The sequence below is a fragment of the Coloeus monedula genome (assembly GCF_965178545.1).
Source record: "Coloeus monedula genome assembly, chromosome: 14".
Lineage (NCBI taxonomy): Eukaryota > Metazoa > Chordata > Aves > Passeriformes > Corvidae > Coloeus > Coloeus monedula.
The window spans coordinates 15395603-15423062 of NC_138794.1; the positions used below are offsets into that span (position 1 = coordinate 15395603).

At 39.0% G+C, this 27460-nt stretch overlaps 1 protein-coding gene across 2 annotated transcripts in view; it reads right to left on the reverse strand.

Annotated features, from left to right (window-relative positions):
- Window positions 1-27460, reverse strand: part of APBA2 (amyloid beta precursor protein binding family A member 2) — a gene marked incomplete at its 5' end in the record, with an annotated part of 37562 nt that overhangs the window by 3480 nt on the left and 6622 nt on the right. Inside the window, 9 exons of one of the 2 annotated variants that reach the window (XM_082290431.1) lie at window positions 3492-3611; window positions 4409-4621; window positions 5710-5889; window positions 8604-8789; window positions 13162-13248; window positions 14831-14866; window positions 16189-16334; window positions 21066-21102; window positions 22275-22355. In XM_082290431.1, the coding sequence (XP_082146557.1) occupies window positions 3492-3611; window positions 4409-4621; window positions 5710-5889; window positions 8604-8789; window positions 13162-13248; window positions 14831-14866; window positions 16189-16334; window positions 21066-21102; window positions 22275-22355 (1086 nt within the window). The remainder of the gene's footprint in view (window positions 1-3491; window positions 3612-4408; window positions 4622-5709; window positions 5890-8603; window positions 8790-13161; window positions 13249-14830; window positions 14867-16188; window positions 16335-21065; window positions 21103-22274; window positions 22356-27460) is intronic. The other variant, XM_082290430.1, reaches the window with a different exon arrangement.

The window sequence follows — 27460 nt, forward strand, 5'->3', positions numbered from 1 at the left end:
GAAGTAAAAGCTTTTGGAGGAATGGAAATGTGATCCCTCACCCACCAGCATAAAGGAAAAGATAATGGCTTGCATATCTATCCAGAGTAGGTTTCATTGTTTGGCTCTCAATGCACTTTTAGCACTTCTAATACCATCAGTGAGCTTCTTCTTTCTAACAGCCCCAGACACAGAAAGTGGTCTTTTCATTCAGGAATCTCTCCAGGGAAGGCAGGCAGATTCCTTTTTGTGAGCATTAAGTGTTTTAATGGGGTAAAAAGAGAAGCAGACATAGAGGATGAGTGGCTATGCCCAGCTCCCAGACCCCGGTAAACCAGAGGCGGAGGACACAAAGAAAAAAATATTCTGCACTTACAGCACACATTTTGTGGCTCCTGTATTTGCAAGGGCTGTCTCAAAGCAGCCTTAAGAGTTTTGTCTCCAGCCAGTGGAGCTATGGCAGATGAGGCTAGCAAGTGTAAGCTGAGCAGTACCTCTAAATAAATATGATTTTATTCCGCCAGGACTCTTTAACCTGTTGTATTTGTTGAACATGGCAACAGCTGTAATATTATTAGATAAAGCAAGACAGATCAGCTTCTTGTAAGCAAGAGTCTGTATTCTATTGACTCTGTAAAGTGAAGGGGAAAAAAAGAAAAAAAAAAAGGTGTAAACCACACTGGTTCAATCCACTCAGCTGTGACAGGTTTGCAATGTCTCAGACATGCTGCAGCACATCAGATGTGAAACTTCAGTGGCGTCACAATCAGTTTTATTGCAACTGTCCATCGAGTAGCAAAGCATTAAGGATAAAATAGTACCAGACAAACTGTTTATTCTGTGTAAATGCCCTAATCATAACCTATTAAAACCAGATTTCTGCACATCTAACTTTTATATTACGCTTTTGAAACCCTGTAAATTTTTTTGCCAGTTTAAATGACAATAGAAGGCAGGGAAGAAAGAATTAAATATTCTGTAAAGCTTTACTGTATTTTTAGATTGCTTGTGCTAGGCTAGGGACAAGGTAGATAGACTTCTCAGAGAAAGCACTTGAGATCTAGACTGAGAAGTGGTGCTTTATCAGCAGTAAAATTACAACTGGTAATACATGGATTTTTTCATAATCTAGAAAATAATGTGATATATAAGGACCAACCTGTATTTAAATAACATCATTTTAAAAGAACTGTAGCACAATGACTTTCAGAAGGTGGCTGATAGGTCACCTAATGCTCACCTCCCCATCACACAACATTCATACTTGTTACATACATATGCACAACATCCCTTTTTTTCACCTGCAGCAGTGCAGTGTCTGCATGTGCCTGGTACCCTGTGCAGGCAAACCCCAGCTCAGACAGTGCTTCTGTGTGGCCAGGTTGTTTATGGGCTATTCCCTACTGTATAATGGCTGTACATCCTGCACCGATGAGATAGGCAGGGTGAAAAGGAACCACTGCAAAGCTGCTATCAGGATGCACAGAAATTAAGTCCCAGCTGCACAGATAATGAGATAATGGCCTACCAGAAAGAGACATTTAATTGTATCTGTCTTGACAAGCCATTTATTTCTTTGCTGTGCTAATGCTGAGCCAACAAAGAATAACAATATTGTTTCTGGATCCTATCATAATTTGTAACAATTGCTGGCAATTACAAAACTACTTTTAAAGAGTACAGTGTCAAACTACCAGAGAGACATATTTTGCAGTCATATTTTCAAGTGTTGAGGGAGAGTTTTTTAGAAGAAGGGATTTTACAGGCCCAGAGGTTTGTCTCCATAGCAGCCTAACAAAAGATGTTAATCTCTGCTTTTTGTTCGCTGGCTTTCATATTCAAACAGACTTTTCATAAATGAAATGCATTGCAAGGCTTTTTTTTTTTCCTATATGAAAAGGATTTTTATGCTAAATTTGGTGAACTTTTTATTTGATGTCATCTGAATGTTGCTCATGTAACTGGAAGGAATGATGATCTGCCAGTGTGGTGACAAATGGCCAGTAGATGGAGGGAGCACACTGTGACAGAAACAACCAGAGCCTGCAGAATTTACTAAACCGAGGCTCCAGTCATGTAGGAGATGATTAGCTGGGACAAGACAAATTGTCACACAGACTCCCTGTCCGTGTGATGCTCCTAATCCACCTTGGCCTGATTCTTTTCCCCAGCGCTGATCCCACCCCCACCAAAGCTGTGAATGGGCTCCTGAAGACTTGATAATCACACCCCAGTGATGCTTATAGGTCCTTAAATGTGTTCCCTTCTTTTGATCATAGCACCAGTGGAACATATGAGATTTACAAAGGTGAGCAATTAGGAAAGAGATCAGTGCCTCAAACAGGGTGCCCTCTGTGAGATCGGGTAAAACCAGATGCTGGGATAGGGATCACTTTGGAGTGCATCCAGCTGGACCAGGGCATGCAGCAGTGTCCTTTACACCATGTGTCATCTTAGGTAGGGACTAAGTTAAACTTTGGTAGAGTAGTAACTGAGAGATGTCCAGGAGAGCTGAACAGCCACTCCTGAGCCATCTGTTTGCTGACGTGCAGGAAGACCCATGAACAACATCATACAGTTACCTGCTGCTCTTCTAAGGATGGCAAACAGAAATCTGGCAACTTCAATCAACGCATTTCACAGAACAGGGGACAGAGCCCACAGTCCTTTGTGATGTGGTTTTCTGTGTGAGCAGCCTGATTATTTTTTTTTCCTAGACTGGAGGAAGAGGAAATGGTGATGGTCCTGCACTACAGCCAGTCTCTAATGCTAGTGTCAGCCCCCAGAAAGGCCAGTGGCTACCTGAGCTAGTTGTGTGGGAGTTTGCTTTGGAAAGGTGTCAGAGAACGGCTTGGGAAGGAAGAACTGCAAGAGGAGGACCCTGAGCTGCCTGGGGTAAGTGTTCCCTGCCACATTTGTTCTTCTCTTTGCTGCTGTTACTACAGGGAAGCTGCAGCACACAGAGAAGGGGTACCTGGGCCAAAACCTATACAATTTCTTTGTACTGAGAAGTTTAGTTTTTATAAGAGTTTAGTTTTAATAAGAGGAGTTCACAATTACATTCCCTTGCCTACTATCATATGATCCACATAAATTGTGCACAGCAGAAGAAAAATTAAAAGTCTTAGTGAGCATGTCATGAAATTTTAAAAAGAGAAACAGAATCAGATCTAAGATTAAAGTGTTGTAATTGTAGAAACCTTTTTCAGCATAACTTTTCCTTGGAACTCTGGCACGAATGATGGCTTTACATGAATTAGCTGATCAGGCTATTGAACCAAATAATCTGGGCTATAAATCTTGTTGCTGTATTATGTAGGAAAATCCCTCAATAATTTCTCCCAGTGTCATCCATTTGCATTTTATTACTCAGAGACTATAAGGTTTTAATAAACAGTAGAAAAAGTGAAGTCATGCAAGATTCTTTCAGTACTGCCATATGTTTTTTGCAAAAGAAAAAACAAAAAGTAAAGGGAAAAACCCCCAAACAATCAATGAACACAGAAACTTACAATTCCATTCTGTACACTGAAGCCCAGCTGGTATTTCAAGTCTGGCCGTTTTATGAGGACAGTAGTAACAGGAGGACAGCTGACAATGTTCAGTTTGACTTGTGTCTGATTCTTGAGTCCCTGTAAGATATTCCAAAAGTCAATATTTCTGAAATGAATCTTACTGTGCCCTCATCTGTGATTTCCTAATTGCAAGAGTGTTAAGCAGAGATCAGAGAAAGAACCGTAAGAGTTAACAGAAATTTGTTGTTAACTTAGATATACATTTCTCTTACTTATTTCCCAAGATATTTGGCTCAACAAAACATGAAAATTTTGCCTTTAGTTACTAAAGAAATTTAAACAAATCTTTCAATAAAAACCAAAACTGACTACTGCTTGCCCTTTTCTAGCATCTGGCTAATTAAGCTCCTGCTTCTGCTGCTCTTCGTAAATCTGCACAGACATCAGATTTAGTCTCCATGACTAAAGATAATGCATTCTGAGATTCCATCGTGTCTGCAGAATCTTCATCTACTCACTCGATCTGTCCTGCAGTCTACCAGCCTCCCTCCATTTTATCTGCGCAGAGCCAAAAATACATAGGAGATTTTAATCCTCATATTTTATTCTGGAGGCTGTGAGGAAGCCTGAAACTTTGAAGATAGCTGAGTAACTTAATTTAGGCAAGTTTTTCAGACCTGGCCTCATTTGTTAGAGCCCAGTAATAAAGCTGCAGTTATGTTCTCCAGCCCTAAATTTCTGTGCATTATCACTCCTGAATCTCTAATTCTGCTTTTTGTTAATGACAGATTACTGGGGTTTTTTTGCAGTGATATGAAAAATTGTATCTGCTGGAAATCTACAGGACCACTTGTCAGAAGATTACATCTCTGTTGGCTTACAATCTACAGCATAGAGTTGTAAGTTTGGGGTACCTTTATGATCCCTTGGCATGTTGCAAGAGGTAGACCAACTAAACTGGTACCATTAATGGACATAATTTGGTCTCCAATGCTTAGTTTTCCTGAACGGGCTGCAGGGCCTCCATTCATCATGTTGGCCAGGATAACGGTGGGTAGAATGGATCCCCATCCAGATTCCACAATCACTACCCCAAGAATTTCTCCCTTCTGTTTTTCTAGCTGGAGCTGCAATTAAAAAGGAAAAACATTTTTTTTGCTTTGATTCATCTGACTTTGAGCATGAGTATCTCAGTTGTTCCTGAATAACATCTACAAATCACAAACCAAATTCTGTTCTTTGCCATTAGGTAGTAGCATGACTTCTGTGTTAAGTGTGTAATACACAGCTGTTTGTTTTCAGGGGCATCCTCTACTTGTTTGGTGAAGATCATAGAGGTCTAATAAGCAAAACACTAACACATGGTTAACTCTGTAGAACATGTGGAACTGGATGCCAAGGGAATGAATGCTAAGGAAGTTTCTGTCTGCGGAACCTGGCAGGCAAAGGGGGAGCCTCTAACATTTTGTAGCTAAGGCAGTGCCTGCAACACAGGCTCTGTTCAGCTCCACTCCTGCCATTACTGCTCAGGTTGTCTCTGGATCTCAGAGCTTGTCTGTCCTTTTCAGGCAAGGATCTCTTGATGATTATTAACATTATTATTATTAATATTGTTAATTATTGACTATACCCGTGCCTAGCATGTTAATGTAAGATCCCTGATGTAACATAAATGATGCCTTCTCCTGAACTGTCGATAACCACAGCACAGCTAGCACCTACAGAAGTGGAGCAAGAGTTTAAGTAGAAAACATGCTCTTGAAGCAAATACATTTGCTTCAAGAAATTTATTTTCTTTCAAATGTGAAGGTTATTTTCTTTGAAATGTGGAAGGACAGGGAACACTGATGGCCAGCTGACTTCTGCTGAGGTTATCTATTGCAGAATGCCACAACTCTGTCAGCTCTTTCTGTATCAGTACTTTGGTGAAACATAAAATCACCTTACACTGTGTACTGTGAATAGCACAGAGATTATCTATGTCAGATGTAAATGTACTTTATTCCTGTTCTGATCAATGGAAACAGAAAGGCCCTGAACATGAAAACAAGAAATCCTAATAACCCATAAAGCTGGTTTTAATACACAGGGCTGATGAAGGACGCATCTTGAAATTGTAACATCATCCTTATAAATGCCAAAAGATACTTCTGAGAACTACATTCCTCTGAAAAAAAATGGATCAATCTGAAATGAAAATCCAAAACTAGTTTACCTCTTTGCAGTTTTCTGAATTGGAGAAGTGTATGAGATCATCATTGTACATCTCTTGGGTATTGATGATGTCACTGTATTCTTTCTGACTCAGATCCTCTGGGTTAATTCCATTGGCTCTTAAAAACTCTTGGTAAGCCACACTGAAAGCCTGACCAATAGACTGAGCTATGAGCTGTGCCTAGAATGTAGAACAAAGCACAGCTCAGAGAATGGACAGATTAACAGTTTACCAATGAAACCACAAGAAACCAGGAGAGAGATTGGATTTTAAGACAGAATCAAAATAAGGATCATGCAAAGTTTCTGCATTAGCATGGAAATAAAGTCGCTTTAAGGTCTGTTGTACAGAAAGAACCCATTACATCCAAAATCAAATTGCAAACTGCATTAAAATACCCTGCTGCTCTCCTCCCCTCAGTACATTTCAGCAGCAAGCAGCCATATGCTGCTCACGTACCCGTTCCAATAAACACTGGAGAGTCCTGGCTTTGGACCAACATGGAACAGAGCTGATGGAAAAGAGTGCCATGAGCCCTGCTTCTGAACACAGTCTGTCTGTAGGGGTGAGGAGAGGGATGCTCTGCTTGCACAGGCCTTCACAGACGTGTGCACTGATGGTTTTGGTTGTAGTGTCACCTGCAAGCTGCTTCTCCACCCTGGCTTCCCAGGACTGAAAACACTGCTTCAACACAGCCATCTGCTCCCCTATTACTGCCATGATGCCTGTCCCACATTCCCAGCAAACCAGTAACACCCCTGCTTACCCACTGCACATCTAGGACAGCTATTCCTATTAACACCTCGACTAGCAATGTCAGGGATCGTTTCAGGAATGCAGCTAGAGCCATGATTAAAGCTTGCTGATGTTGAGAACACTCTTTCAAAACCCCCTATTTTTCTTAAATTTTGGAGCACTTACCTGCACATTCCACTAGATGGCAAGGGAACACAGAGAGATCAGTAAAAGGAACTTGTAGTCCACTTTTTCTACGCGTGAATTATTTTTTCCCTGTTTGAGTTTACTGCAGCTCACAGGAGAATGCCATGCTGAGGTTTGTATATTTGTGGGTCATCATTTGTGGGGTCATCGGAGCATATGAGTAAATGCTGATGATATGAGAAGTTAACTGCACCTTACACTCCCTAAAAATATTACTAATCAAACCTGTATTCTGGAAATGCAACACACCTTCTTAGACAGTCAGTACATTTTAAATGCATTTTGAATGCATGGATTTTTCTGGATATTATAAATCTGTATCTTCTTACAATCTATTGATCAAGTGTTTGATGCTAAAAGGTTGTTTCCTTATTTCATTTGTTCTGCAGTACACAAAAGCACCAATCTGCTTGACGTAAAAATTACTTTAGAAAATTAAGGACATAAGTAGGCTAGCCAGTCACAAGTTGTTTTTTCATATTTTAAAGCATGTTTTCAAGTCTTACCTCTATACTAAGAGGTCTGTACAGAATCACAGAATATGCTGATCCCCTTAGGATCAAGTCCAACTCCTGGCTCTGCACAGGACATCCCCAGAATTCCACCCTGTGCCTGAGAGCATTGTCTGAATGCTTCTTGAACTGGGTTAGGCTTGGTGCTGTGGCCACTGCCTTGGGTAGTATGGTGGTAGTACAGAAGTCACTCAGGGCATTTTCATGTCATTCCATTATTAAAGTTTTATCACCAGTCCTTACAGGATCCTTCTGATCTCCATTGCCACTGCTTTCTCTGTAATTCATCCTCTGCTTTTGCCTTCATTCTACATTCTTAAACATCTCCAGATGTCACACTCTATTCTATTGCTGCCAGTAACAGCCAGTTCTCACATCTTAATTTCATCTCTGTCTCTGAGGTCTTGTGAATGTTTATGAAAGTCTCCATCATTATGCACAGCTTAGAGATAATTAAGTTGCTTGAAAAGGTCACCCAAGCAAAGCTGTGACAGAGCTGAGCTTACTCAGTTTTGGAACAACCCCAGTCTAGCACTCTAACCTTTAGACAATGCCATTTCTCCTTCACAGGCTTAATTGCTTTAAAATAATGAAAATGGATTACTTAGCTCAAAAATATATGCAACCTCTGAGTTATGACTGTCTGACCCAAAGAACTCCATTATTTTTTAATCAGTATGACAGAAATTATATCTAGAGTTACTCCTATAATAACAGTGATGTTTAGTTCTGCCTCTTACTGTCAAGTTAGAAACAGACAACAAATTCTGCTTTTTCTGTTTTACTGACTTGGTATATTTTTCCATAAATGTTTTAGGTTGGAGTCCCCTGCTCTGCCACTTCAGATACAAGTACCTATTTCACTACAAACCCAAACCTGGATATACAACGGCAGTAAAGGAAGGTCATCTTCCTTTGTCACAAGAGGTATGGAATGGCACTTCGGCACTTTTCACAACAGCGAAACAGGACGTACAGCAGAGATGTACAGAACTCTATGGGTCTATATAAAAATTCTAATCCATAATCTTTGTTAGGGATGAAAAAAGAGAACTGAAAAATAAACAGCTGAATGTGTTCCTAAACACTGAAGGATCAAGAGAGTATGTTTGAGAGTATGTTTGAGAGTATGTACAACTACAGGTCAGTAGTCACAGGGAACCAGGACTGGGTAGAGGGCAGCCTTGTGCCAAGGCAGTAGATGTTCTCAGGAACTTGGCTTCAGTTAGAAAGAGGTCCAGAATGGTTCCACCTCATTCCAAGTGTCTGGAGGCACATATGTGTCATTTTGTGCCAACCCACTGGACTACAGGATGTGACAATCCAGGATGAATGATCAGTTTGATATCCCACAGGTTAATTTTGCCCATGAATGGCCATTGACTTCAGAGATCTCTACATGACCTATGTTGTTTAAATAAATTGATTCCATTTACTTACATCCTCTGACTCAAAGACATGGCAGATCATTTTGTACTGTTTCTTTCCCTCCTGGGCACCAGGAGTGGTTTCAATGCAGTCCTGGGAGGCGGATCTGGGCATGCGGCGCCGCGCCATCAGCACCACGATGTTCCCGATGTCGGCGATGTAGGAGATGGTGCGCAGCGCGTGGTCCATCATTGTTTCCTGCACAAAGCAAGGACAAACAAAGCCATTCCCCATGCCTGCTGCTCTCCTACAAATACTGCAGCTCCCCTCTCCTTGACAGCCTGCTGCTTGAGAAAGACAAAAGCTACAGAAGCACTTCCTATGGGCCCAGACCGGATATTCCCTCGGCAATAGATGGGCCCCAACTCCCAATGGAAGCAGAGTGGCTGTTCAAGACATTGGCTTCAATGGAAGTGTTGCCTGAGCAAATACAGCATGGTGACTACTGTAAAGCAAGAATGAAGAGCTGTGCTACTGTTTTGTATATATTTTCATGCTGTTGGAAAATTATGTTATTTCTTTACACATTTTGCCATTGTAAAGATGAACTGTTCTTAAACAGAAAAGGCACATCTGAAAACTGCTTCTAGCTGGGGTCACCAGTCAGTTTGGAGTTTTTCCAGGATTTTATCTATTGCTCAAACTAGAAACGACCAGAAGCATAATAGTTTTACTGATCAAACTAGTTGAGGATGTGTCCTGACCATCTCTGTCCCTCATCCTGAACAGCTAAAAGCATCCACCAAATTCTGTCTGAATTGGAACAAAAAAAAGTGGTATGAGATAGTTCACAATTTTAGTAATTTATATAAGCAGCAGCATTCTTTATATAAACAGCTTGGCACTAGTTTAGCATTAGTTGAACAATTTTCTAAGGTCTAAGGAAGAAGTATTCTTTTTCAAGTCAACAAAAGTAATTGTTTTAAGAATTTCAGTACAATTTAACTTGTCAGAGAAAACTATAAATTATCATTGTTTCTTAGAACCACTTGTCTTGCTGAAGATAATCACTACCCCTAAAATTACTGTAATGATTCTTCTCAGGCTTGAAGTAATGCTTATCCCTAACCTACGAAAAGTAATGATGGTTAAGAGGTGGTTTGGGGAGTGTCTCTAAGGGCTGTGGGTGCTCAGGAGGATTTACAGCACTTCTGTCAGAATGGAGAAATGTTTTATAATGGACATCTCTCAGCAGGATGTTGGGAGCTCTGCAGAGATAATTGCTTTTCAGCAGTGTGCACCAAGTATTGTATAAGGGTGTAATCATACATGTAGTGTGCACAAGAGTGAATGCACTGGGAAAATGAAGGCATTTAATCTCACCTGCCAAGAAAGGCTTTCTGCCCATATCATCACATAGAGGTTACTCAAAGGGTTTGGTTTTTTTTTTTTTTCCTCTTGTATGGGTGAAAGCAATCATTCCCCCCACCCCTCCCATATTTTTCCTGTCTAATGCACTTACAATTACGAATAAGGCAAATACTATCTAGTGACTGTAAACATGTGTTTATTTTCTACTTACTTTTTCTTTTCTCACTCCATATTCCATTATACTTTGTCTTCCATTACCAATATCTCTTTTTCACTGCCTCCTTTATTACTTTCCCATAAATCCCTCCACCTCTGCCCATTTGCCTCCCTATTCTTTCCCTTATCCCTTTTCTAGTCCTGTCCATTCCATCCTTACTATCCTTAGATTTGTCCTTAGAAATTCAGCCTCTCTCAGCCTTTTCTGAAACCACTGTTCTCTTCTCCTGTCTGGATCGCCCTTTCTCAGATTCTTTTCCATGCAATTCTTTTAGAATCTTGTTTGCTGCTTCTCTTGAAACCCAAAGAACAGCTGAAGGAGAAAACCTAAGCATTCCTCCAAGCTTTAAAGTGCTGTAGTCCCGTGGGAGTGTGAATTAGACAGCCTAATGAGTCAGGCGATTTTATGGAGCCAATCACGCACCAGAGGCTCTGCACATACACATTTGCGAGCTCTACATCTTTATTTTTCTTTCCTCATTTTCCCAGTTGCTGCACTCCCAGCTTCTCTTCACTGACTGAGCAAGAAGCTGGGAGAGGTTCTGCTAGTTTGCGGCACTGAGTGCAACCCCACAAAGCTGTGGCACAGGGAAGAATTCCTCTCCTGTCAACAAGGCACATGGCCAACCCTAAGGCTGCTCCTACTGCGTCCCTGCTACACAGGTGCTCAACGTGGGCTGAATGTATTCAGCAAGTAAATGCATAAGCAACTAAAAAGTGGCAGGGGTGCCATTTCCTAGTGCTGCTGAGGGCAACAGAATCACCACTGCTGGCTCTCTTCCAGCCTGGGAATACACCTGACTGGTGCTGCTCAGCATTTTGAACCTTGCTGCGTGTTATTTTCTGAATGGGAATTTTACATTTTCATTCAGCTGTTACCTCACGTGAGCTATACAACACTACAGATGGGTTAAAACCCATGGCACACTGCATAAATAGGGTTTATGTAATTGATAAAGCCATGAAAGTACAGATTGTCTCTGCCAGCTGCCACCCCAGCTGAAATAGACCCATGGTAATTATGCCAGTCAGGAACTTCACTAGCAGTGAAAAGTGTTACCAAGCCAAAAATGCTAAAAGTCATGGGCATAATTCTGTTACAGCTCTCTGAAAGACACACTGTAAAAAAACCCCAAACAAAACCAAACCAACAAATAAAAAACACCACCAAAACCCCAGGACAAGCCCTAGAGAGCCTGGAATTAGAACAATTTCCACTATTACTATTTTCATCTGGTTGAACAGCTCAGATATGACACCATTCATCATAGAACATTGCATTTTGCATCACTACAAATTTCAGGGGATCAGCAGAGTAAGATGACAGTTCCTTTGACAGTGTTTATGGACTACTTCAAAGGACCTTCCCTTTTTATTTTTAAAAGGATTGGTATTCAGCTGAAATGCTGAACTATTTAAAGTAAGAAGAGTGACTTCCACTAAGACTGATCCTTACTCAGCAAAGAGACCGTACCTATTAACTGCCATACATTCCAACTACAAACTGTAGCTGTTCATTTATCAATAACTGTCTGTAGTCATCTTTACATTGATGATTATGAGCATTTTATTTTCTGCTAATGCAAGAAGTAGTTATCAGCTTTGATAACATAATCTCTGGATGATGCATGTTTACCATGAGGTCAAAAAAAGGCTGAGCCATAACCAATAGTGGTATTGCTTATGGTGGATGAAATGCAGTTTCAGGATGATTTATGGATGGCAGGTTCTAAATATTGCTGCCCATGTTAAGATGGGCTGTTCCACTCGTCTGGTGCATCTCTTGGGAGTTCTAGTGGCATGTTAAGGATATCTGCTTATATTAAAAGAAAAATAATCCTTTTCCTGGACATACTGTCATTACCCTCAGATTAAAGGATAGTAATGTTCTCCTAAATTTCAGGAAGAAGAAGGTGCTTCATAGTTTCCACTGTTAGAAAAACAAATTATATAACAATTAAAACCAAAACCCTAAATGTAGAGTGCTACATTTATCTTTGCTTAAGTGTCTCCTATCGTTTCAGCTCATTTATTCATTTAGCCATATTTCTGAACTCTGATCTGATACACCAATTTTCAAGTTCAATAACCATTTTCTCTTGTTTGTGAAAATATTGAACAGTACTACACTAGAGAAACATGCTTGTGAGTCTCCCTCTGCCCTGTTTCTCTTTACATTGCCACACAGATAGCAATATATCAGACATAACACCATTCTGAAGTTATTAAGCCTGCTTCTATCTCTTTCATCTAGATAATATAATCTAGAAAATATATGATACTAAAGCCTTATTTAAGTGAAGAGATGACATGTGCTGCTTCTGTGCCATGGACAAATATATTCCGAAACAGAAGAAAACGATTGATTTGACATTATTTACTTCTGACAAAACGTTGTTAAAATTGCCCTTTTCAATGCCTCTCATTAGAATGAAAATTTGAAGACTTTCTGTAAGTATGATCAAAGTTAAGAGATCTTCTGAGATTACTAGAAATTATATGTATTTAGTTGTAAATTCCTCAAAAACTCCTTTTTATGAAGATCACCTCTTGTTGAACATACAAGCATTCCTAGAAGATGAGGCTGATCATTCCTGTGGTCTCCAGATGCTGCTTTTATATGAATGGTTAAGAACTTACCTTAGGCAAGAGGATGGCAATTTACGGAAAAAAAATTGAGATTAATTGTTAAAAATTGCAAGATATGAATGGCTAAGTCTAAGCAGAAAATGACTTCCCTGTTGGACTGTAAATCTGGGTTCTGAAACTGTTCCAGAGGAATGGTGTGCATGCATTCTGAAAGGCTTTTGAATCTTTTTTTAAATTGAATTATAGCTCAATTATAGCAACATGCAGACATCTTCCAACACATTAAATAAGCAAAACTGGTGTTAGTCTTACTGTAGTGGCAATTGTTAGAACAATAGGAGCTCTTTCTGAATACTCAGTACCTGAATTTATCCAGGTTCAGTAGTGTCCCACTAATCATGTAAGAGCATGGTCTAACTCAACATTATTTTCAAAGAGTTTAAATCCAACTTACCTGTGTGTCTGCATTTAAAACTTTGATTCTCTGTGTGGAGATGAACAGATCCACTTCAGTCAAGGCCTGGGAATCTCCCTCTGAAGTCTAAAAGACAGATACTTTGTTACAACGGGATTTTTAGTTTTCTTTTCAGAATGACAAATTCACTGACTGCTTCAAGCATAATGTGATGTGAGGCAACTGCACTTTAAACCACTACAGAGATGGCTATTCAAAGGTGTTTCTAAAGACATGCAAAGAGTACATTTATTGCATAGACAGAGTGAAACCTACTCTGATTTTCTGGGTAAGAGGGAATTTGGAGGCTGTGGGACTGACAGCTCAAGTATTAAAATTCTCTGTTTATAGCCAAAACAGGAGAAAAAGTATGGCTGTTTTTTCCTCACTTTCTCACTGATGCACTTCAGTACTTGAGGCACCAGACTTAAAAAAGTAGGAGAACTGAGAAAGTGACTTAGGCCCCATCAGCTGTTTAGCCCTTGCTGCTTTCAGTGAGCTCACCAAAAAAAGTGCAGACTGATGCTCAGTACTGTGGTGGGGTTTAGGACTTTTTTTTAATAGCTTTTTTGGTTTTTTTCCTAGAAAATAAAGAACTGAGCACTGAACTAATGTTTCTGTCATATCACAGAAAGACATCAGGTGGCTTCTAGACCACAACTTCTGAGCACTGCTCACTAGGGAAACACTTCCATACCCCATCAGAGGGCACGGTCACAGAGTAAGAGGGATTACAGTGCAATGCCACTCTCCAAAGTGTGAGTCCTGGCTCTGTCCCCCTGAGAAAACAGGAGAAGAGGTGGCAAAGCAGCTGCTACCTCTCACTGAAGCGTTGTCCAAGAGCTGCCATAATTCTCTAGTCCAGCAGGAACATATGTGGTCCTCCAGGCTGCTTGGCCACACGGCACCACTGCAGCAGGTACTGAGCAGCACCTGTGGCAGCGGCCTCAGAATGAAATGGCCACAGATTGTCTCAGCCTGGGCTAAAGCCAGGCACCAGTCTCCAGGTCAGACACTGGCTCATGATGAGAATGATGTATTTTCTATTCTTTTTTGGAGTTATAAAGGCTTAGCTATGCCTACAATTCATTCAGATTAATTTTATTTGAATTATCTTCCAGCAAAATACAAAGCAAGCACATACTTTGGCAGAGACTACTTGTATTGCTTCCATCCTTTTGGTGATATTTTTGTCAACTGTATTTAGTTATCTGAAATACTGTTTTTAACTGAGTGCAATGTTTCCTGTATGAATTGTTCCAGCTACTATGTGGTGAATTTATTTTGGTTTTAAATGTCAACAATAATTTAATAAATATACAGTAAGTCACAGGCACAGGAAATACATACATCTTCCTGCTTTGGTTAGTAAAATCAAAATAAGCATTACATTCAAAAAAAACCATCTCCCAGATAACAATGGCTGTACATCTGGAGTAAACAAATCACAGGTATTCAACAGGAGAAGGGCAGCAGACAGGCATTCCAGCAAATGAACAATGAAGAAAATGAGTTCATTTTACTCCATTCACTATTCTACTGTGGACCAAAGAAGAAACCAAAATGACAACTTATGAGGATCTGTAATGAAAGACATGACACTCCATGTAAAATAAGGACAACAAAAATGTAAGTAAACATTAGCATTCAAGAAAAACAGTTTACACACCGCTTTTTTCTTGATTTTAGCCGCCTTTTGCATCCTCTGAGGAGTAGCATAAAAAAAAGATGCAGACAGATGTACACACAGGGAAAGAGAAAAGACAGTGTGGGAAGTCAGGGAAACTTTTCGACTGTGAATCCAGACTGCTGAAAATGAAAAAATTGGGAGCAGTGGGAGAAGGATGTGCAAGAGGGAAAGATTTGTTTATACCTTATGCAGTTCTCAAGCATACTTGGATTTCATGGAGTTATGCACATTGACAATTGATTACAAAAGAATCGGTACCAAAGTGTTGTCTGTTATCAGCTGCTCCCAACACTTATCCTGCCAAATTTACAGCAGTCAAAAATGGCAGCACATGCATCTTAAACCCAAGGTTTTCTCTCCACACTCATCACACATCTGCATGTAACTGTTAAGCAAAACATAGCTCAAGCTCCTTGCCATGACTATCTGGAGTAGTCAAGTACCACTGACAGAGGAGGGTTATTAATATACAAAAGTTTTTAGGGAGTTAATTGCAATCAACAGTTACTTACTGTAGCTTGAGATATCACAATATGCTAAACAGAAAGTGGAAGGTTTGGAAAGTTTAAAGAACTGGACCTTTCCTGCATTCCATTTCTTTCTAAATGCTAAATCAATCATCAGTCATGACAATCTCTTGTAAGTGGCCTTTCCAAACTGATTTCCTTCAAAACCATGCAATTCTTAGCAATTAATATTTCATTGACTATGCACATACTTTTTCTCCTAGCATAAAATCTGCCACTAACCATGTGTTTATTCAGATGAGGTATTTACAGCAAAGGCACAGTAACTTCTAAAATAAATATCTCCTACTTGGATTCTTAACCAAAAAACTATTTTCTTCACACAGCTCTATGAAGCAGTCTACGGTATATTATTTAAAAGATGTTGTTCACTGTAAATAACACCAAATCCAAACACAATAGTAATGAATATTCTCGTCCTAAAAAATAATAGTGTAAGTAATAATATTGAGACTAATTTTCTCAATTTGTAGTAAGTTAAAGGAAGTAATAACAAAAGGGTAAAACCACAGTCAAACAAATATCCCGTGCTTTGCCACTGGAATATTTTCTAATTGCAATCTGCAATTTGTCTTTCATAGTTGAATTTGTTATACAGCTTCCAAAAAATTTTGAATAGACTCTGGAATAATTTGTATTTTGCTGTATGTATTTTTACAGCAAGCACTGGAAACTAACGGTATTTACAGTACTGATCTGTACTTACCCAAGTGCACCTCAGCAGAGGTTTGAGGCTGGGGATCCCGCACCATTCAGGGATCAGCTGTCAAAGGATCAGAGAGTATTCTACAGCCCATAAACATCCCCTACCTTGACACGACTCACTGCCTCCTGGGCCTGCATCATTCTGATGTTTTTGGAAGGGTTGCGCTCAGACAGCAGCTGTGTGGAGCCCAGGTAATTGGCTGCAAAGATGATTCCATCAATGAGGTCCTCAGGTTCACAAGGTCCTGGAACTGACAGGAGATGTTTACAGTTACAGCCTCTCAAAGGAGTGGGGAGATGAGAAATTGAATAAGGGATATTGAGGCTTGAACAACCTTTCTAATGCGAGGACTGTGTTCACCATCCTCTTTGTTCAGCTGTTAAGCTTTACATCCAACTTGATTAGATCAACAGTAAAGAAGTCATTCCAGAGTTTGGCTGAAATCTCTTGATGGCGAACATCTTTCATTCCTCAACAGTTTTACAAAAGAAATGTGCTTTGAGCAAGATCAACTTGCCCACCTTTTAATGCATTTTTTTTTAGTATAAAAATCTGGTGTGAGGATAAAAAGGGGAATGTTAATTTCAAAAAAAAGTTTGTTGTTCAGTGTTCAATTTATTTATAATCAAGTCAATGTGGAAGATTATTATGTGGAAAAGAAAAAATATATGGGATGCTATGCTGATTAAATGTACTGAAATAGTAGTTTGCACATTTATCTTTTAGTGAGCTTTCCTATCCTTCATTTTCCTATTCTAATTTAGCAAAAGTCTTCCACCAGAATATAAACATGATTAAAAGAAGTGACTTTCCTCTTTAAGCAGTGTTGCTGACACTTATTCATCCCTGCAGATCTCAAATCCACCTGCCAGAAATCTCAACTCCCAGCAAAAACCCACAGTCTTTGTAATTCAGTACTCAAGGTATATGAATACACAGATATATATTTATACCAGTCCTGTACTCTTCAGAGACCTGAGATTAACTAACAGTGCTCACACAAATTGGAGTTACTTGGTTTGCTATCAAACACCATTGTTTTAAACTTCAAAAGGGTAATTTTGTACCAGAGAACACATTTTATTTAGATCACATCTGTACAAATCCAGTAACAGTTTAGGTATTCATTATAACTCAGAATAGAATTCTGTGGAATTTAAAAATTTTGAAGTATTGGGAAAGTGTAAAAAAATATCTTGACAATCTCCACTGGAAGTATGAAAACCCTCAAAGAAATCCTTGAGAAGCCAGTAATTTAGAAGTCACTGAAACTCTTCATAAAGGCCAAGTCTTTCAATACCTCAAAAACCAATCCTTGTTCTTGCAGCCTTAATTCACTAAAAGAAAACAGAGAAAATGAAAATTCCACAGGAACTCTGGTCCTGTATGGCTGCTTTTCTTTGCTTACATCTTTGTACCATTAGGTTTTTCAGTGGATGGATGGTGTATTTTGTATGGTGCCATATTCATATGTCTCTTCAGGTCTAAAACTTCGTCTCATACATCTGTACTTCTTCCAGCATGAAACAAAATACTAATGTTGCATCATACTGACATCTTTCAAGGGCAGCAGAGAGGGAAATTAATTAACAATGTGAATTTAATGTTAAGTTTGCAAAACTTCATTAGATACCTGCATCAACACGCTCACTCAAAATTAAAGCAGCTTTAATTTTGTTTTCTTTCATTCACTCAGGCTAAGTAAATGAGGCTAAATTGAATCAAGATTGCTTTAACTCTGAAATAGGCTTACCCATATGTTTAAATCAGTTTAAGTAAACTCCCTTAGTAGGTAATTTAGATTAATTTCCTTGAAATGTTTTGTTTCTGAAGACAAGTAAAACTGCAATTCTCTGTGCAAATTCTCATACAATCATTACTACATCAAGCAAAATGCCCAGGGTATCTTTGGCATCTGTGTAACCCATGGATGCTACAAAGAAAACAACAATTTCTTCTCATGCCTTGGCTGTTTGGTGACAGCAGTGGTGTTTTTAACTAATTTGTATGAAAAAATTCTTGAGCATGGAAATAACCTAGGGTGTTAAGCAACTTTATAATCCTAATTTTATTTATTTGGATTCCTTAAAGACCGGGGCTTTTTTGGTTGGATGTCATCACATCATCTCTTCATAGCTTTAAAAAATTATGTTTTGCAGAATCATTATACTAGCAACAAAGTCAGCTACATAATGTATAAGTCGACAGCATGCAGAAAATGCTTACAGCAGTAGATAATACAGAACAAAAAGACCAAAAAAAAAGACATGTTGGGCAGAAAACATTTCCAACATACATTTCCCATCATGAAGGCAATGTAAGCAACTGTCAGGTAAAACAAGACATCTCTTGGAAGGATGGAATAGTACTGAAAATTGCCAGGGTCAAATTAGGTCACCTGGGTGTTTTCTTCCTTATCTCTGTCTGCTTTAAATAATGCAAAAATGCAGACTTGGCTGAGGTCCCAGCTCATCAGAGCACTTAAGCATGCCCCTGACTGCAAGCATGTGTAAAGGCTTACTGATGAAGACGGGAAGCAGGAATGGGTTTCAAACGTGAAGGTTAGTTTGATGTGAGCAAAGACTGGAATTTTATGTTGACTATTGGTGCTTAAACATTAGATAACTATTTCTGAAAAATCTAACTGCAAATTTCTGCACTTACCAAGGCAATAGAGATTACTTGGTTTTCTGCTGATCTACTAATGTAACAAGTATAAAGATATTTCTAGACTAAGCAGACTAGGTCCAAACATTTTTAAATTAACATTTGTATTCATAAAATAGTAAAAAAAGAAAACTAAAAAAAATCATTAATTCAGCATAACTAGATTCATTAATCTGATAGGAATGCATTTTTACACCTATCTAAAATAATGTAAACAAGGATTCAGACAGTATTTAGAGACTCTGAGCACAGTTCAGTTTCCTCTGAACTATCACACTCCATGAAGTCACCGAGACCGTGGGATGTGTGGCACCGCAGCAGATTTTGCATAAGGAGTAAATGGACACAGGGCGTAAGTCACCTTTCAGAATGTCCATCTACAACTTCCATTTTCTGACTGATTTCGTTGCTTCATCAAGCTTGTTACTGTGTAAGAGAGTAAGAATTATGGTGATAGGACAGAGTGCAGAAAAGCCAGAACCACTGAACATAGAAGTAATTACTACTACGAGCATGTAGTTGTACTACTACTGAAACAATTCTAACAGCAAAGGACATTTGCTCTTAGACATTTGCAAAACACATTTCCAATATTTTTGGGCCTGTTATCATTCAGTATGATAGATGGTAAGTCCTTTTTTATATTCACAATGGCATATGGAAAATATTATGTATTACTAGAAACATAGATATAGCTACTGTAGTTAAGGAGTCATGCTGAAAGTGCTTTAAAACTGAATAGGAATATAACCAGAATATGGTTGTGGTATTGCTGTCAAAGCTCAGGGAACAACAGCAGCGTTAGCTGGCAGAATCTTTTCTTATGTCCAGAAGGGTCCAGTGCTTTTTGGGACTCCACATACAAATTAATAATAGAAACTATATTTTTCTTTGAATTCAGAAAGCAGTCATGTAAGTTATCATAAGCTCCTAGTGAGGCATGTATTTATTTATATTAGACAATGCCATATAATACCTGCAATAGAAAAAGCCTAATAGACAGCTTATCCTCACATACTGTGCCACTACAGAAAAAAATCAGAGAAAGCAAAATGATTGAACTAAAAAAAGGTATTATATTATGTAAAGGGTATCCTGACCCCTTTCCAACAGAGTAGTGAGCTGGCTGGTATGTAAAGAAAAAGACATAACCTTTTATCCCAGTAAAATTAAAATGTGTAGCTGTATCTGCAGCACTGTGAGGGAGGAATTGTCTCACCTGCTTTAAAGTTCTGTGCATGCTGGCCTTGCTTTATGCTTGTCCACTGTACAATCAGCAGATACTTATTACAAAGCATCAGCTTGCTTTCTTGTCTCTGCCACCCTTGAGGAATGCATTTAAATTTACCACTATTTAGGGCCTGTTAGCCAGTACATGCCAAGTGTTCGGTGTAATGTCCCTCAGATGCCAACCTGAAAGGACAATCTTTGAACTTTCCATTTGTTCCGCTTCTTAAATTACTGAAAATAGAAAATGCTTGTCAAGATGGTGAGATCAGGGAATAAAAGAAAAATGTGTTGGACATCCTAATATTATTCTAAATTGCATTAAGTTTTCCCTAAGTTGAGAATGGTATTAGAAATTAAGTTTTTTGCATCCTTTTAAGGTTTCTATTGTGTGTGTTCATGACAGATCTAAGGTATTGGATGCTTGAAAGTGTCCTACTGTCTTTTCTCACTTTATAGTGTAGACATTTTCTTTGCAGGAAGAGCGGCATGCATTTTCCCTATAAAAGTTCTTCAGCTGTCAGTGAATCAGAGAATGATCATGTTTTTCAGTACAATCCTATTTTATTTCTGTCCACCTTCTTGTGTTAATAAATTGGCTTATTTTCTTCAAACAGAATATATGTAATAGCACTCAAAAGAGATTGAAGAAACATGTGAAAGCTTTGCTCTCCTGAACAGAAGGTTGGATTACCATTGTTCGGTCAGTTCAGGAGGACCTTTCCATTTGTGCTGACAACTGAGGTTCCCAGAATGCAATAATGGGCCCTGAAGAATACAGTACTCTTATGTGCTCATAAATCTCCTGCTGGGGCCCACGGTTACACCCTTTTTAACCCCTTCCAGATTTGTAGCTGCTCTTCATTTTCACCTGAATCCTTCTGGGAGCTCTATCTGCTCCTCCTTTTTATCACCACTAGGCTCCCATTGCCATGGGGAGGGTGAAAATGTTAAATACTTCCATACTTAAACTTCTCAGCTGTATTCTCTTGGGTTTGACTGGTTTTTAGAAGTGTGATCATTTATATATATTAAAGGATTTGCTTCCACTTTATCCTAATTTAACTACGGATGATGTCAAACTTACCATCAACAAAACTTGGAAAGGAAGACACTTTCTTTGTCTGTTGAGAAATAAAAATGGTATAGCTGTAACAAAATAACTTTCACACAATGAAGTGAATTCTTATATTTAAACAGCTGACCACTGTCACATAGCCACTGTTTAGCACACTGAACACATTACATGACAGTCATTAACCCAGCCTAACTGTAACAGAGTGCTCTGTACTTGGAGTCTCAGAGTATTTTAAGGTCCCACCAGACAAAAAAATAAGGGAGGCAGGGGGAAGACCATGAAAATGGCTTAGGAGGTAAGCTGTCAAATGAGCAATAGAAACCAGCAATTCCCAATATAATCAATTGCCTACTAGATCACACTGCCTATTAGTGATATCCCAAATTTCCAATAAGGAACATTTAACAATGTTTTACAAAGAAGATTCTGGGTCAGTGAATTAAAAGAACTGTCCCTGACTGCTCAGTACATAGAATTACACTTAATCTTAGCTGGAGCCACAACAGTGCTCTTTTTATGCTACTGTCCCTAGTCTCAATAAACAGATACAGTCCTTCCATTCTTTGTCTTTAGCCAGCCTCCTCAGTCATTCCCATTTCCAGGAAAGAGGCTGATTTCTCCATTATGGGAAAAGGCTTTAGAAATGTGCCTCTTCGTTAATATAACAGGCTACAGGCTAAATATGTTATGGTTTTGAGATAAGAGACTTCTGCTTCTAAGTCTCAATTTCATTTCACTGTGTCTAGCCCCAAGCATAACTCATTCTGCATTCTCAGATATCTTCTTTCCTCCAGTCTTCAGTGACAAGAGCAGGTCTGTCTATCACTGTGTCTCTTCACAGCTGACTAAGCCAGGACTGACACTGGGAGGGGGAGGGGAAGGAATGGAAGCAGAACATTATTTTTTTTGATGACACTTTTGCACTCCAATAATCCAAAAAGAGAACTTCTGAAGTGTTCTCCCTATTCTGTATGTCATCAGAAAATTTTAGGCTTGAGTACATGCCATAGACAGTTACATAAAATGAATGAGGCAGCAAAAATTCATGCGTATAGTTCAGTCTTTTCAGAGTAGGCAGATATGGTATTTATTGTCAGTTCAGGAAAAGAAACAGAGCCTAAGCCTGTGTGTGTGAGGGAGAGGACTGACAATGTGAGGCCTGCTCTCCCTGCTGCTGCAGGAAGCCAGGCAGCACACGTGGCAGCTCCAGGTACGTACCTCGGGGGGATTGTTATTGTCAAGTGGGCCATTGAGGTCTGAACGCTGCTGCTTCCTGGGCTGCTCTAAACCATTGCACATCTGCAAGAAAAAAGAAAGGATTTCAGATCCTTTTGTTTTCTGAAAAGCTTCAAAACAAAGTAGAGATTTCAGTGGAAGTCAATGGTGCAAAGATAATCAGAAAATTTTCACTAGATTAAATTTCAATAAAAATTCACAAAACATTAACATATGAGAAACTCTATTTAACATGTTCTCCATTACTTATCTGTAGTTATTTATGTACAATCAATATTCATTACTGGTACTGAAATATGATGTAGCAGTCGGAATTTCCTACTGTAATTTAGCAAATATCGGTTTCATAGAAAAATGTTAAGCTGTTTAATTATAATAAAATATCTACTTTGATGTAAATAATAGGATGTTTCAATTATCATTAAGTAGCAGTTAAAGTACTGATTTAAATTTATTTTATGTTAATGCAAATTTTTCACATGAAATTAAGTCAAATGCTAATGTGTTCAAATAAGTCAGAAAGCAAAGTCAGAATTTTCAAATGTGTTTATTCTCAGTATTGGACAAAATCAAAACAGCCCTAATGACCATCTCTGATCTGAAAAACAGTATTCTAGCACTTCATGTAGGATCCTGTGTTTGTGGGAGATACTTCATGCCATCTCCTTCCTTGTAGCCGACCAAATCTACAGGATGCTGGCAGCAGAACCTCAGGCTTCAGAAGAAATGTAAAAGAGAAAATATAAAATCTTACACAAAGAAAATACTAAGTCTTTTAAACTACAGAACATTCCTTTTTTCCTGTTCCAGTAATGTCAGGGGCAGAATTTCTTTTCCAGACCTGACCCAAGTCACACAAAACCAACACCTGACATGGAGAGTGCCCATGTTCCATACATACCAAGAAAGTGAGGTTTTCATGGCTCAGATTTTCAGTGTTAGAAATCTGGAAAACCAAGGTGGTTTATGGAAGAAATTTTTATGGTTTTCCCTTTTTTTTTAGTTTCTCCATTATGTATAAAAATGAAGGCCTAAATGCCACTGCCATTGTAAAGCTTCAGAAATAAAAACTTGTATCAATAATTGTGCAAATGGAAACCACTGAGGATTATTTGAAAGGGCCAGCCTGAATGTTAAATGGGAATGTAACTCCTTGGCTTCTGACCTTCAAATGCAGTATGTAGCTGCAGGCAAAGAAAGCCTTTATGTTCACCTTTAGACAAATTATTCCACATTATGAATATTCAGTCAGCAGAACAAAATATGCTTATGAAGCAGGCACATTAGAGCTCAGTAATGACAATTGTCAGGTAAGACAACATACACAAAGCAAAGATTCACCTAAGTAGCAAGCAGGACTTTAAGAAAGAAAAGACTATACTGAGATATACCCTGACTTGGGAAACTCACCATATCGCTGCTTATAAACACTGTTCTCTTTGAGACAAGACAAATCTAATTATATTTCATGGCTAAACTAACAGGGAGCAATCTGTGTTGATGTGCACTGAAATACATTAATGAGGTAAACAAATATCTAGAAGACTTTAATAAAACAAGCATAATAATCATACATTATTCCCTAAAGTAGCAGGATTTAGATCAAGTATCCTTTAAGCAGGGATTATGACATGGCCACAATGAAGATACATTAAACTGTAAACACTGACAGCAAATACATTAACTCTATGTACAACAGAATGTCAGTATTTTTAAAGCTCTGTCAGTTCTGATTACCACACACTTGACTGAACTGAAAATGCACCTGCATGTAAAGAAAGAATTGTCTGCTTTTGTAAGCATCAGCTGGGTGCTGTAACATTGAAACAGGTTGCTGCCTCAAATCTGCCATCTCAATGGATTTATTCAGCCCTGGGGGTCATAATGCCAATTGTGCTCTGTGGTAATTATTGCACATTTAAATCCACACAGTCCGAATAAAAAATCTGGCTAAACATTTGGATAGCTTCTCTGTTTTGATTTATACAGAGGTTTCATATAAAAATGTCATATGATATGTGATATGTGGTGTGATTTACTGGAACTCTTATTTTCAGGATTTCAGGAATATGAAAAAAGCTGACTTGTTCCCAGTCATGTATGTATGTCAGTCAGTCTTTATGTTGTTATTGTGTACCTCCTGGTTCCAAAGAGAAGCCTAAGCAGAATTCACAATGAGTTGGGATCAATCACACCACATCTACAAGGAACATAACCAATGTTTTTTCTTACTATTTGGTGTCTGAAAATGAATTATTTTTTCCCTCAGAGTTTTGTCCATGTGTTTAGGAGCCCCAGACTAATTAGGCAGAATCTCAGGTACAAAGAATTCATCCATTTCTTTTAGACACATCTGTGCAAACATTATGTTCCACCTCTGGCTGATCCATTAACACTTTGCTATTTAAGAAGGTCGTGATGGGGAGGGAAGGGTGTCACTGTGAGCACTTCTGCAAACAAAACTGACTGTAATATCACATTCCTGAGATCTTCCCAGCTTTGGAGGTAGCACAGCCCAGAGCAGCATCCCATGTAAGGGGAGCTGTGCCTCTCAGACTTTCTGTGCCCAACAACTGCCTGGAGAAGGAAGTACAGGGAGAAGGGCTTCCCTTTCACTCCAGAAGACTTACAAAGGACAGAACTATGCAGAGTAGGCATAGCTGCATCTCCCATCCACAACTACAAACAATGTAGTCTTGGACATATGAAAGGAGATGCTTCTAGACCAAAGATGAAGGGACTATTTTGAAGCTCCTTTATGGTATCATTTTTAGGAAATATAAATTCTGATATTCATTAGGGCTGGAAATTGGTTCATACTCCTAAGTGATCTGACTAATGTGAAGTAAATTATCATACTCAATACTTGCTTTCTTCATGTTTCTTATAGAGTTTCCAATTTATGGTGCTGATTTGAGTGTTACGACAGCTGGAAAAATCACGTGAGGGCAACACTTACAAGATACTATAATTAGTTTATACCCTGGCTTGCAATTAAGAACAGGACCTAAAACTAAACCAAAAATTTGGAATTGACTGCATACTAACACAGGGGCACAGCTACATTAGAAGTCTCTCACCCTAGGATAAATTCTGATAAAAGATTCTGTAATGCAAGGATATAAAAATATTACGGGTGTAGTGTTATTAATACTTTTGCCTCTTGAGCAAGTACTGAGGCAGTGTCCAGCATGTGAAGGAACATGAAGCAGCAGAAAATGTCATTTTTAGGCTGAGAGGAAAATCAGACTCTACTTATTTGAGGTCACTGAAGCACCTGTGGAAATCTTTCCACAACAAGCCTGAAATTCCACCCATGCCCTGGCCAGCCCTGTCCTGATGGTTAATTACCAGGCCTGGGGCCACATGGGGCCTCCTTGCACCAATCTTGCAGGGCCCCTCCCAGGCACCCAGACCACCTTTATTACCCCTTTCTGCAGCATGAAGTCTCTTTCGGCTGGAGGTGGGGGCTGGTGAGGAGTGAGTTCTGCTCTTCTGTTAACACCTGGCTGTTGCTCCAGTGTGAGCTGTTTGGCTTGTCAGTCAAACACTCATGTCACCAACACTGGTCCTCCTCACAGCTGCTGCCTGTGGTGCTCAGCACTGATGAAGCACTTTCCTACTGGGGAACATTCTCCTGGAAAGCATCAGGTTAGTCCTTTCTCTGATTTATTCAGAATTTGTCTGAGAGAAGAGCTCAAAGGCATGGTAATGCTTTATTATTATGTTTAAACATTTGAATAATGAGCCTTATGTTCCACACCTTCCCATCTCTTTAGTAGCAATGCTGTTTAGCATTAGCAAATAATGTGTTCAGAGACCAGTGTACTGGCTTATATATTCTGTAACTCATCTTGAAGATGACTAAGTGTTTTGGAAAATATATGTTCTGTGGTGGGTTCCAGTTGAAAAAGGGTCCTTGTGGTAGGCTCTAAGGAAAAAAACCCAACCTTCTTGGGGAAGAGATGCTTTGTGGTAAACTGACAAAATTGTTGCTACTTGTTACAGAAGTAAACCTGTAGACCTGACTGACCTTTCATCCAGGTTTATTGTCCCTCTCTAGAACAAAACCAAAGCAGATGGGTATTATGTTTGCTACTTAGGGACAAAACCTCCATTTGTAGTTTCTGTGATGTGTTGTTTTCTGCAGTTTATCACTGGGTGATGTGTCTCAATGATACCTCAAGGCGTGCCCCAAGGTACATCTCTTTAGACTAAGAGCTGGTAGCCTAGTATGAAGTCTATTATGGCAGTGCTATTCCTATTAAATTGCACAAGTGAAATAACCTCCCTCCTGACGGCTGTTGATGCGTAGTTGAACGGCCAAATGTACCTTCCTGACACTGCATTAGTTATTATTTACATTGGTAACATTGTCAGGAGGAGCAATATGGCCCAGCAGGATACTCTTAGGAAGACTTTGAATGAGGCAGCTCTTGACTAGCTGAAGGTTTTCTTATTGTCATCACAGGAAAAAAGGTCAGATTTCACACTCTTCTCTCACAAAGATTCCACTACTTATGTGTTAATTTAGTGATGGTGCTAGTACAGCTCAGGAGTGAAGAGAAAAATATTTCTGAGGAGTAGTTGCAACCAAGCAAGTCAAGTTTAGGAAAAGAGGAGACAGAGTAAGTTGAGAGATCTAAGCATTCCACAGAATGATTTCAATACTCTATCAAATTTCAGTAGACATTAAAATAATTGCCAATTTATTTTTATCACCTCAAAGAACCATTCTTATATTCTTTTGTCCTTGTGTATATTTAAAACTGAGAACCAGCCATTATGAGTTTCACAGAAACAGCTCTGCTGAATTCTTAGGGAGATGTAATTAGGAGCACGTGCTGCCTTCTTATTTAAACTTCCTGAGAAGACTTTGTCACTAATGCATCTTTAGGTAACAGACATTGATCTTGCTGTCTACTGGTGTCAGGAGCTGATTGCTGAAAGTCTGTGGCTCGGCCAATTAGCACAGAGAAACTGGTTTTGTTTGGACTGTTTAGCACTTTTCAGTAAGTGCTTGGTAAGTTTGGGAACTGTTTAATAGTCGTGCCCCACAGCTGCTTAGAACACACAGGAGAATGCAGAAACCTGTTTTAATGCTCTTCATTTACACCCATTTGTGTTTTCTACAAGCTGCTCTTGAATGCATCCCATAACACTCAGAC